This window comes from Chanodichthys erythropterus, chromosome 11 (assembly GCF_024489055.1).
Source record: "Chanodichthys erythropterus isolate Z2021 chromosome 11, ASM2448905v1, whole genome shotgun sequence".
Taxonomy (NCBI): Eukaryota; Metazoa; Chordata; class Actinopteri; order Cypriniformes; family Xenocyprididae; genus Chanodichthys; species Chanodichthys erythropterus.
Window position 1 is genome coordinate 34,571,027 of NC_090231.1, and position 13,253 is coordinate 34,584,279.

General features: G+C 34.8%; 1 protein-coding gene across 1 annotated transcript; it reads right to left on the reverse strand.

Annotated features, from left to right (window-relative positions):
* Positions 1 to 414: 414 nt before the first annotated feature.
* On the reverse strand, positions 415 to 10,945 carry pstpip1b (proline-serine-threonine phosphatase interacting protein 1b). The gene is made up of 16 exons (XM_067400824.1): positions 10,833 to 10,945; positions 10,466 to 10,693; positions 9,974 to 10,074; positions 9,825 to 9,899; positions 9,619 to 9,653; positions 9,422 to 9,528; positions 9,161 to 9,223; positions 7,707 to 7,811; positions 7,275 to 7,320; positions 5,837 to 5,916; positions 5,398 to 5,496; positions 5,181 to 5,277; positions 4,000 to 4,069; positions 3,877 to 3,911; positions 3,147 to 3,241; positions 415 to 1,841 (listed from the first exon to the last, which is right to left on the reverse strand). The coding sequence occupies exons 2-16, from the start codon at positions 10,493 to 10,495 to the stop codon at positions 1,656 to 1,658; spliced, it is 1,224 nt and encodes a 407-aa protein (XP_067256925.1). The 5' UTR covers positions 10,496 to 10,693; positions 10,833 to 10,945; the 3' UTR covers positions 415 to 1,655.
* Between the last annotated feature and the right edge of the window lie 2,308 nt (positions 10,946 to 13,253).

Genomic DNA, 13,253 nt, shown 5'->3' on the forward strand with positions numbered 1-13,253 from the left:
ATGGTTTTAAAAAGAATCAAGTTAGTTTAAGGAAATCTGGAATGAAACAAAAAGGATTTGCATGCCTGTATTTTGATATATATGCAAAGTTTGTCTAACAATGTATGTATTAAAGGGACAGTTCACCCAAAATGAAAATTCTGTCATTGTTTACTCACCCTTATGTTGTTCCAAACCTGTAGGAGATTCTTTTTTTTGTTGAACACAAATTAAGATATTTTGAAGAATGTTGTTAACCAGACAGTTGACGGTAGCCATTGACTTCCACAGTAGGAAAAAAATACCAATGGCTACTGTCAACTGTCAAAATACCTTAATTTGTTTTCAGCAGAAGAAAGAATCTCCTACATGTTTGGAACAACATAAGGGTGAGTAAATGATGACTTTAAGAAGTAAATGTGTTGTTGCCCTGTGTTAAAGCACTTATAGTATTAAGACTGGTATTCATACGCTGCCACATCCAAAACTTATGTCAGCTTGAACGTATAAAAATTGAAGGGTTAAGCACTTGTTTTGTGTTAATGAAGTCTTGGTCAGAATTTTACTGTCAAATGTACTAAGTCCATGTTTGCATGTCTATTGCACCCTTGAGTTTTTCATCATGTGTAAAATTTTTGCGTGTTTATGTCAGCTCATTATGTATAGGACCAAACCTGCACAAATAACCCTAACCCTATTTAAATAAATACATAATTAAATACATGATTCAATGGGGTGTTTTAATTTATTTTATATTTACAGAATTTAGTCCTAACATCAATCCATTCTCTCAACCACTCCAAAGAAAGAAAGAAAGAAAGAAAGAAAGCTTCATTATTTATTTGTTGCTATGATGGAAGGGTTTGGGCAGTTATCAAATTTTTGAGTATTTATATGTACAGTACCAACTATTTTGGGATTTTCTCCACTAGTGGTCGCCAACTCACAATTGTTTAGACTTCTGTAGTTTTGGTTTACTCTTATATTAAAAGTGCTGCTATTTTTATTCTGTATTTTTTTCTCCAGCAGTTGGGTAATATAAAAACTACCAACAAAGGCGACCCAATTGGCTCAAACCAACATCTGCACAACTCTCATCTCAGGATACTTCTGATTTTATAACAGATTATGTCTTCCGTTGAATGTCTTTATGCTTTGCTAAGGCATATGGGTTTTGTGTGTCCTTTTTTCGAGTGGACTTGAATGCAAATCACTTTTCTTTACATTTTAGCATGCCACACAGGGCACATATGTATTTTTAAATGGATTAGTATACTAGACAAATAGGCCATGATAAATTATAGCAATAACACAGCAAAATTGATAATACAAAATGTATACATATAGTACAGTATACATATATTAAACAAACAAAGGAATAAAACATTAGAATTCATAATTCTAAAACAATACTTCTTTTTTTCTGACTACAAACCATCAAAAACTAGATTAAACCTCACAGAATCATTATACAAACAGCTGTGGAATAACTTTTCCATTATTCAAAATATTCTTTTTTTTATCGTAAAAAAAAAAAAAAAACCTAAAGATGCCTGTCAAGAAAGCTAATCTTTCATGCTGCTAGTACATGTTAATGTATTAATTCTACATCAACTTGTAGGCTGAACTAATTGACAGAGAAACTTAATTAGACTTAGTGTAATGACTACTAAATTCTATTTGATGGGATTACTTTCTGGATGAGCAGCAGCAAGACGTGTACTGTGTGGTGAGACTTTGGTCAAGTACGTTCCAGGGACCAGCCCAGATATTCCATCCCTCCATGCTCTCCACCACCCATCCTCACCTTGCTCAGTTATTGTGACAACTTGTCCTTTACTGACAGACAGCTCATCAGCTTCCTAGAAAGGGCAGGGAATGGAACACAACTGTGTTTATCAGTCTGTATGGCCTGTAAACTTTGTTTATAAACCTATACTACTGTTCAAATGTTTGGGGTCAGTAAGATTTTTTAATGTTTTATAAGATGTATCTTCTGCTCACCAAGCCTGCATTTATTTGATTAAAAATACAAACAAAAACATTATTATTAAAACAGCTGTTTTAGTGTAATTTATTCCTGTGATCAAAGCTGAATTTTCAGCATCATTACTTCAGTCTTCAGTGTCACATGATCCTTCAGAAATCAATCTAATAGGATGATTTGATGCTCAAGAAACATTCATTATTATTATCAATGTTGAAAACAGTTTTGTACCATTTTTTTTCAAAATTCTTTGATGAATATAAAGTTCAAAAGAACAGCATTTATTTAAAAAAGAATATTTTCTAACATTATAATTGTCTTTACTGTAACTTTTGATCAGTTTAACTCATCCTTGATGAATAAAAGTATTGATTAATTTTATTTCTATCCCCCAAAAATAAAATAAAAATTCTTACTGACCCCAAACTTTTGAACGGTAGTGTTTAATGTTACAAAAGATTTAGATTTCAGACAAATGCTGTTCTTTTGAACTTTCTATTCATCATAGCATCATGAAATAAAAATGTAAATAACTGTTTTCGACATTGATAATAATCATAAATGTTTCTTGAGCATCAAATCATATTAGATTGATTTCTGAAGGATCATGTGACACTGAAGACTGGAGTAAAGATGCTGAAAATTCAGCTTTTATCACAGGAATAAATTACACTTTACAGTATACTGACATAGAAAACAGCTGTTTTAAATTGGAATAATATTTCACAATATAACTGTTTTGTTTGTATTTTCAATGAAATAAATGCAGGCTTGGTGAGCAGAAGATACTTCTTTTAAAACATTAAAAAATCTTACTGACCCCAAACTTTTGAACGGTAGTGTATAAATTTTTTTACTTTTTAAACTTTTCAACAAGGATGTCAGACAAACTGTGTCGGTTAAAATTATACTAATCAAGGTTTTTTCATTTTCTCTGAATTACACTTCATTTTACTTCTACTTCCTCAGAATCAAATTGGGATATCAATTCTTGTTCCTGTTTGCTACATGAATTCAAATTATAAAATCGAACAGGAACTTTAAAAAGCATTCTCAATTAAATTCTCAATGGTGCACAACCACGAACCGTCTACTAAGTTGTACTAGTAACAACAAGTACATGAACAGGTTTGTACCTCTGATAGCTAAAAATAAATAAATTGATACTGTATTTATTTACCTGAGCTTTAAAATCATATAACACCATGTACTTTTCCTCCGTTACTCCTCCCTTTGTGTATGTTCCACCCGAGTTACTGCTGGCTTCAGGGCACCCTGTGATGTAAGGACAGTGATGCTCAGTGCAGATAATTCCAAACACCCCACATTAAAATACTTGACTTCACTAAAATTCATTATGAATATATTATTTTTGTTTAATGCTCTTTTGAATGCTGTCTTGTCTTTAAAGGGTTAGTTCACCCAAAAATGAAAATTATGTCCTGAGAGGTAATAAAAACATAATCAAAGTAGTCCATGTGACATCAGTGGGTCAGTTAGAATTTGTTGAAGCGATGAAAATACATTCTGTCGGCGTTGGTAATGCACTTTTACGTCGCCGTGGTTGTTTTTGGCGATTAGGACATCCGCAACATTTTGAAGCATCGAAAATACATTTTGGTTCAAAAATAACAAAAACTACGACTTTATTCAGCATGGACTACTTTGATGATGTTTTTATTACCTTTCTGGACATGGACAGTATACCATACATACATTTTCGATGGAGGGACAGAAAGCTCTCGGACTAAATCTAAAATATCTTAAACTGTGTTCTGAAGATGAACGGAGGTCTTACGGGTTTGGAACAACATGAGGGTGAGTCATTAATGACATAATTTTCATTTTTGGGTGAACTAACCCTTTAAGCATTAACTGTAAGTTTAAGACTTCAAAGAAGGAATACTGACCACTAAAAGACATCCCTGGAAGCATGACAGATAATCTGTAGGGAATTCAGATATGAAAGTTTCACAATGAAGTTTCAAAGAACAAAAATGTCTTAATTCATTCTTAATTATTCAGACATTCACCTGTTCATTTCAACCCTCCCGACTCCTCCATTAGTGTCCATGTCAGAGTAACACTGAAACTCAATGGGAGCTGAAGAGAGAGATGGAGTGACTGTCATGTATGTCATATATATATATATATATATATATATATATATATATATATGTTTGGGCTGTCATAATTGTGATTAATTTGAGACTTGTGAATTCAAGCATACACCAGTTGTCTTGTTTAACACGTTCATTTTGTCATCATTTGCTATATCCAGCAAAGTAAAGCATGAGATTAAAGGATGATTCTCACAAAACTGTATGTTCTGCAAGGTTGTTTCAAGGCTAAATTAGGTGTCTTTCCAACAAAAAGGACACTTGGAGACTTCAAAAGGACACTAAATAACCAACTGATATAAGGAGTCCATAATTTATAAATTTATGCACACCATAAAAAAAAAACATTACAGAAAAAAACATTTCAAAAGTCACAATGTACAGTGCAAAAGCAAAGAGCTTGTTTACATTTTAGACAAATACAGTTGCGATAGCAAACCACATGGAGATGCCAAAAACCCTAAACCTGACTGCATATACCTACTACAGTGTCATGGATCCAATCAGAATTACTACAGCACAGCAACATACACATGACAAATCAAAACATTATTCTGAATGTGTGGAAACAACATGAATGAACTGAAATGTGTAAGACTCCATAAAAAACAATGTGAGATCAGTGCATCAAGAGCGCACACATGGTTTGTTTAGGCATCGATATAAAGGACTAACGTGTGCTTATTGTACGATTCCTGTAAGTCACCGCAATCGTATTTATCTTATTGCAATCCTCATCCATCAAAACTTTACTCGAGAAATGTAGTTTGCATATCATCTGGCCATGGATGTTTTGACGTTGTGTTCAGTCTGTACCTCAATTCTCTCTGATGACGTAGTAACTACCGTAGGGAAAAAAAAAAACTTCTTTGGTCTGTCCAATAATAGACTGGAGAAATTTTTGTGGTATCATGACCATTTAAATCAGAATTTAAGACAATTGAATACTTTTAAGGCCTTTTATTAGAAAAACTTTAAGACTTTTTAAGGACCCGCAGCCACTCTGTAACAGCATCACATCATCCTATGTCAGCTCTTTAAAAAGACTGCTGTTATATTTCTGAAGTAAATCATGATGAATGTGATGAATTTACCTGGGGGGCGACAGCCAGTCTTTTTCATATTAATGAAACAGTTGTTGTCAGTAATGATGTCGCACTGCTCTAGAATCTTCCGTACTTCCTCATAGCACTACAAAAGAAAATAGTTGATACAATTGTAAATGTAAACAGCACTTGACAAGGCTTTTAATTATAATCATTAGATATACTTAAAATTATATTTATCTATTTAATAAAGGAGGACATTTACATCATCATCTCGGACGCACTGCACAGAAAGCAGGTTGCAATGATCCCATAAAACACAGCGTAAGATATTAATGCGTTCAGACTCCTGCTGCTGAAACACCTACAAGGCGACACATAAATACAAAACATGTTGTTCCTTTTGTAAAATGTTTGATGTAACTTCCTTTTAAAACACGCTTGGAAAATTAAGAACTATTTCCTTTTTTCGAACTATTTTTGGCAATGACATTTTGTTGACTCATCTAAATCTTTGGACTACATCAGTAAAATATGGCAGAGTGCTACAGTATGACTGTTTATCACATGCATATGAGATTGTGTTATATCTCATTTAGTCATCACCCTAAAGAAATCACAAAGCTATTTCTGTATACACTCCATCCGCTGTGTTTACATTATTTTTTTAACTGTCTATGCACATTTATGTACATGTTCTTTACCTCACACGCACTCCTGTATGTGCTCTCCCAGTCCTGGCAAGTTTTCTCTAGTTGATCAACATTCCATCTGTATTGCTTTTCTGAACCAGCAAAGAAAATAAAATTAAGTCAGCTCTCCATTATCATTAACATGTCACAAATAGCCTTCTGCCTCACTTACAAAGCTTGGACATTTCCAGATATACTGCAAAAGCTCTCATATCCACACCACCGTTGAAACTAAAACTTAGTTAATAAATGAATGAAATACTTTTATTCAGCAAGGATGCATTAATTTGATCAAAAGTGAGAGTAAAGATATTTCTAATATCTTTTCCATTTCAAATAAGTCCTGTTCTTGTACTTTCTATTCATTAAAGAATCCTGAAAAATGTGTCATGGTTTCAAGGATTATTTCACTTTAAAATGAAAATGACCCCAAGCTTTACTCACCCTCAAGCCATCCTAGGTGTATATGACTTTCTTCTTTCTGATGAACACAATCAGAGAAATATTAATAAATATCCTGATGCATCCTAGCTTTATAATGGCAGTGAATGGGTCTACCAAGTATGAGGTGAAGAAAGTGTCTCCATCCATATCCATCCATCATTAACAAGTACTCCACACGGCTCCAGGGAATTAACAAAGGCCTTCTGAAGTGAAGTGATGCGTTTGTGTAAAACAATATCCATATTTAACAAGTTATGAAGAAAAATATCGAACTTTCGCCAGACACCTTCCATATTCAATGTCATAATATGAAGAAAGTGTAAACTGGCGTCAGGTCAGTTAAGCAGGACGGCATAGGGTGTAGTGTAAGCACTTAACTTCAAGAGTTTTACACTTTCTTCGTATCTTCAATACGGAAGTAAAGCTTCAAAAGACCTTTATTAACCCCCTTTCTTCAGCTCATACTTGTTGGTTCCGCTCACTGCCATTATAAAGCTCGGATGCGTCAGGATATTTATTAATATTTCTCAGATTCTGTTGATGAGATGAGAAGTCATATTCGCCTAGGATTGCTTGAGGGTGAGTAAAGCTTGGGGTAACTTTCATTTGAAAGTGAAATAATCCTTTAAGCACTATTTTCAATAATAAGAAATGTTTCTTGAGCATCAAATCAACATCAGAATGATTTCTGACGGATCATGTGACATTGAAGACTAATAAAAAAAGCTGAAAATTCAGCCTTGCCATTACAAGAATTTCATTTTAAAATAATGAAATTGTAATATTTTATTCATAATATTACTGTATTTTTTAATAATAATAAAGGCAACCTTGTTGAACACAAACATTTAAAAAAATCTTGCTGACCCCAAACTTTTGAACTTTTTTTTTTTTAAGTACTTCAACACTCAACACTTTCATTAACAAACATACACAAACATTACATTGCATTTATCTTCCTTCTGCCAACAGGATCATAACAACAGAGAAGTTTGTTAGCACGAACCTGCCAGATTGGCTGCTTGCCTGCATAACCGGGCCCTGTTCATCACCTACAACATAGTACAGCACAGACTGATATATTCAGTATTTGGACCTGACTTATTTGGACAACAGTGTAACATATTTTACACAACCACCATCTGTAACATAACTGCTACATAAATGACAAAACTGTTCACGCAAAGACTCTATTCCAAAGAAATGAAAGTGTTGCACTGTCTGATGGCATTAGAGTTTCTTTCAACACTGAGGTGGAATGATGCCCAGTCAGACTGAAACAAGTTTACAATGCTTTAATCCTCATTTTGGCCAGTTCTATGAACAGTTCTACTTTAGGAAGTGTTTGTAAAATATTTAAATTATTTGATATTTAAAATATTTAAAGTTATAGAAAATGTTAAATGTTTTGTTTTTCTTTCTGTTTAGGCCGTCACACCTTTTCTGATTGCCGGTGGGTGGATGTGTTCACATTTGTCTTCTTCCCCACTGCTTGCTCAGCTTCATCAGCCTCCTTACACCTCTGCTCATATAACCTCTTTGACTGCAGGACATACAGTAAAGAGAATAAGTGCAAGTGAGTAAAAGTACAAGATAACGGGAACAGGTAGAGGGGATATACAGCTCTTTATGAAGGTGTCTAAAAACGTATCTCACTATCTGTGGTGTTTCTGTGGTTGTATAGCACAGGAAGTTCAAGTCTTTTTATATCCACAGACAACATGCATACCTACAAACCAACCAACCTATTCTTATTTTCTCTCATTCCTCTGTCACCGTCTGTATCTATTCTCTTTCACTTTTTCTCTCTGCACATTTCTCGGTGGTCAAAATAAATGTTTGAGTTAGTCTTCAAACCCTATGCCAATGAAAAAACACTGCATTTATTTTACAGTGGTGTGAAGAAGTGCTTGCCCCCTTCCCGATTTTGTTATTTCTTTGAATGTTTGTCACATTTTAATGTTTCAGATCATCAAACAAATTTAAATATGAATCAAAGTAAACACAACATGCAATTTTTAAATGAAGGATTTTATTTTAATTTGCTGTGATAAATGGAACCATGAATTCTGCTGTCTACCAAAAAATCCTGAAGGACAATGTCCGGCCATCTCTTCGTGACCTCAAGTGGAAGTGAACTCCTGCAGCAGGACAATGATACAAAACACACCAGAAAGTCCACCTCTGAATGGTTGAAGAAAAACTATAGGAAGACTTTGGAGTGGCCTAGTCAACGTCCTGACCTCAACCCTATTGACCTTTAAAAGGCGGTTCATGCTCGAAAACCCTCCAATGTGGCTGAATTACAACAATTCTGCAAAGATGAGTGGGCCAAAATTCCTCCACAGTGCTGTAACAGACTCATTGCAAGTTATATACACTTGATTGCAGTTGTTGCTGCTAAGGGTGGCCCAACCAGTTATTAGGTTTAGGGGGCAAGCACTTTTTCACACAGGGCCAGGTGGGTTTGGATTTTGTTTTCCCTTCATAATAAAAACCTTCATTTAAAATCTGCATGTTGTGTTTACTTATGTTAAGTTTGATTTATATTTAAATTTGTTTGATGATCTGAAACATTAAAGTGTGACAAATATGCAAAAAAATAAATAAAAAAATCAGGAAGGGGGCAAGCACTTTTTCACACCACTGTATGTGTGCTGTCTAATCATGTCAAATACATTCTGCAAAATACAGTTACTGCATGGTTAGGGGTTTCTGTTTCTTCTTTCAGTTTCTAACTCTCTTCCTCTTTTGGCTTATACTGAATTTTGGGTGGACCCTGAGACTGATGTGTCATTTACGCCCTGAACAACTAATGAAAGCCATTTCTAAAAGGAGAAACAAGAGGGTTGGAAAATAGATACTTGTTTTAATCTCATTTACTGCACTTACCTCCATGGTCTTCTTGTGCAACACCATCTTAGGCTTCTGAAGTTTTTCTATAATCTCTTCAAGCTAATTAGGACAGAAAATAGATATTAGTTTCTATCTTCTATCAGTTGCATTATTAATTAATTCATTGGTGTTTACTCCTTTCAAAATACAACAAATGGGGTCTAAGTTTAGTGCCTTTTGCACACTGACCATGTGAAAAACCACATCCACGACCATGTCAGCTTCTCTAAAGCACTGGGTTGTGTGCATATTGTCTACCTTTTTTCTCTGTTCCCTCTGGTGTTCACGAAACACCTCTATTTTCTGAACTTCCTCCTTTATCTTTTCAGATAGTTGGATGTGCAGGTTTCCTGCCTTCTCAATCTCTAAAAAACGATGCAACTCAAGTAAGGACTCTAGCATTCAAGTATTTTTCTAGGTACAAAGGCAAAAACGAAATGCAGCACCTCGCATACCTGTTTTTAACTTGTCAAACGATGCCTTCAATGTTCTGAGTATGAAAAACAGTGTAATGAGTGCATGGACACTTATTTCACATACCTTTGAATACATTTGTGCTAAGAAAGTTTTACTTGAATATAAGTTATAGTTGTGTATGAGGCATTCACTAAATCAACATGTCATTTGAATTTGTTTGCACGGTACTCATAAACCAACTTACCCAATCTCGGTTTGACCTTCTGCCTTCCGAGCAATTGCCACCAGATCTCGTCCATACTTCTCCTCCGCTAGCGCTCTGTGAAGGAGAGCAAAAGTCACACACAGACATTCACAGAGACACACAGAGACATAAGTACCTAATTTTCCAACCTCAATTTCATAAGGTCTTCTACATCTTTGCACATGTGCCTGCCATCATATAACCTCTGCAATATGGCCTCATAACCCGACTGGTCCATAAAGTCTGTTCCCTGAAAAGACACCATACATGCAACACACATTAAGCTATAGGCTACATCAGACACCCACATGGGTATACTGTAGTAGTTGTCATTTAGATATGTATAAGCACTAATGACATGTAGTGGGTAACTGTTAAAAACAAGTAAACAGTTAAATATGAACATGTTCCTGAATAGGACTAAGATTGAACTTAACGTGACGTTATTAAAAGGAAATCCACCCTTTAAAATCAAATGCAAGTTTTATTAGAGTAGACATTTAAGTTTTCCTAGTTAAATTCAGAAAACGCACAAAAAAATCCATTATTTTTTAAATAGAAATATAGGAAATTATATTTCCGATAGCCTACATCGTGAGAAATCTTACTCAAGTGTGAGAGGCTTATAAACGAGAACTTACCCAAAAAGCTTCGCAGAACTGTAAAGCCATCTTAAATGTTTAGTCCTCAAAAGTGTCTCTCCTTAACACCTACCTACAAACCCCGCTGAGACAGATTACATTAAAGTTGTTGTCGAAGTTGAAGAAACGCACTCTACTGAGGCAACAGTCAAATGAAAAGTTTGAAATGAGGAAGAAACTGTGTGGCGCTTTCGGCTGGTCAACTTTGATCTCTTGACGTCTTGTTGTCTTTGAAAGAGGAAGAATAATTTTGATGTCACTGTTAAACGTCTCAGCACGCAATTTCTACAGAGAGTACGACGCAATTTGCTAAACAAGCGTCAAACGAACTGATAAGATTAAGTTAGTTCAAACATTAGATGTTTACCTTTTTTTTTTTCAACACTGCACCATTGTTGAGGGATTCATGTAGATATTTCTCACTTATATTTAGGACTACAAGGAACAAATCAAAACAGCTTAATTCGATTTAAAGCGGCAGTAAAATATTCGCCACTGTATGCCAATGTAAACAAACATATCTGTGCGCTCTTCTCTTTTTCCATTATCGCTTCTGGCCGATGATTGCTATAACACACTTAAGCCAAAAGAGGGAGACATAACCCTCCCAAACTGAAAGAATGTAATAGTGTGGGGTATTTCAGTTTTCCGCTGTTTATCATCACACTATGACCTGACTCTGTGGCTCAACGAGAAACCGATCAAGTGTCTAGGTGAGCAAGCATCACAATTTGGTATCAATATACAGTGTGAAAATCTAAACAGCTTCTTTGCAAAGAGGATGTCCTAAATGCATGCCCTATGTGTTCGCGTGCAACTAGATAATGATGATTAATGCATCTTACAGGTTTAATCAAATAGACTCGAATAGAGGGTGAACATGTAAATAAATCAACAAATCTACTATAGATCTAATAATAAGCAGTTAAAGGTGCAATATGTAAGAATTTTGCAGTAAAATATCCAAAAACCACTAGGCCGCAGTGTTATATATTTTATTCACTTACTTACAAGATCCCAAATGTTTCCAACTGTTTGTAAATTGTGAGAAAATTGCTATTGTCCAAGGACGTGTGAGGAGTCGCCTGTCAATTGCGTCATACCCTCGGTTTCCGGTTTTATTTTGTAGAAACCATGGAAACACCAAAGATGCTTTAATATGTTACATGTTTTAATAGACAATGGAACAACTGTTTTGATATATTTATAGACAGAAAACTAATTATTGTTATATAGCTCAACACCATTTTGTGAAGTAGCTAACATAGAATAATCAGGTCCAGCTTTATTTTTAGTAACAGTAATACAGCATTTTCTCCATCATACAATACATTTTATAATTAAATGCATGCCATTTATCAAAACAAGCCATCAAGCATTTAATATGATACCAATCTAGCTTACTGCAGTGTGCAACAATCTCTCTCACAGCAGCTCCGAGCGAACGCAGAGAGTAACGTTATAACATAATTTTCAACACACTCAGATGTATCTAATATGATAAACAGAGCTGCGTTACCTCATACTCATGACCGGAAAAACGGAAGCGGCGCCAGCGACTGTGTCATAATAAAAGTTCCGCTGCTCGTGAGGCGTGTGTTGATCAATCGCTCCAGCGGCCTCGTTCAGCTCCCACAACACTCGGTCCTGCTCTGCTTCATATTATAGTTAGTTAATAATCGTATTCATGAACATGATTTCTGCCTGAGTCCTATCTCGATTATTTCCATTTGCTGTGAAGTGAAGACCACATGTCCCAAGATTTTGCGCTCAAACTTGGCGTCATCAAGCTACGCCTTTGTTTTGAATAGGCCTCTAGCGGACAGAAAATCTTACATATTGCACCTTTAACTTATTAACTTATGTATATATAATATACATAAGAAAATAAGAAACAATTGATTTATAAGATGAGAAATCATGTTTATTTTCGAAATAAAACTGAACACCACAAAATTGCAATAAATCAAGTTTGACACAACAACCTCTTAAATGTCTACAAACTCTCAAGTCTCAGTTAAGCTCAGGTGCACAAAAAGTAAACTTTTTTTTTTTTTTTTTTTTTTACAAAAAGTTCTCTTCAATATAGCGGATAAATAAAATAATTTTAAGTAAAATTAACCAGTCAAAGTTTACTTGCACTGGATGTGCTTGTTTCAGCCTCATCACTGGCTGCAGTCATTTCCTCATCTCATAAATCAAACACCTGCGATTCAGCAACCGCCTGCTAATGCACTCACATTCATGTAAAGTAGCCTTGTTGACAAGTTTGGGTGAGTAAAGGCAAAACGCACAAGATATAGTACCTTCAGTGCCCTTAGATGGGGATTATTTCTCTATAGAAGAAACAAACTGCTGCAGAAAAAGTTAGGTACCATGCAAAATGTAATGTGTAATTGCATTACTCATCACAAATGTATTGGAGTAAAGAGTACATATACTTACTCAAAAATGTAGTCAAGTAGAGAGTAAAAGTTGCTAATATCTTTGATACTCAGCAAAACTATGTAGTACCCAAAAAGATACAGTAACTAATTACATTTACTCAAATACTTTACACCTAATTTATATAATTTGAAACAGTATTGATGCATTTTGTGCCATAGCAAAATGATCAACAGTCTAGTCCACATACTGCTCTTGTGCAAACAGTGAGGAGACTGAAGAGTTTTGGAAAAAGTGACCCAAGTATTGAGATTAGCGATTGTATTTAAAAAAAAAAAAAAAAATGTAATATGCAACCTGTTCACTGGCTGAAAGATTTGTAGTTTTATTCTCTGCAGCACTG

Coding starts and splice junctions, on each gene's coding strand:
- pstpip1b (XM_067400824.1), bottom strand. CDS start 10,495: ATGGCTTTACAGTTCTGCGAAGCTTTTTGG. Junction 10,075..10,465: donor AGTTCTGCGAAGCTTTTTGG/GTAAGTTCTCGT, acceptor GTGTCTTTTCAG/GGAACAGACTTTATGGACCA. Junction 4,070..5,180: donor GACTGGCTGTCGCCCCCCAG/GTAAATTCATCA, acceptor CTCTCTCTTCAG/CTCCCATTGAGTTTCAGTGT.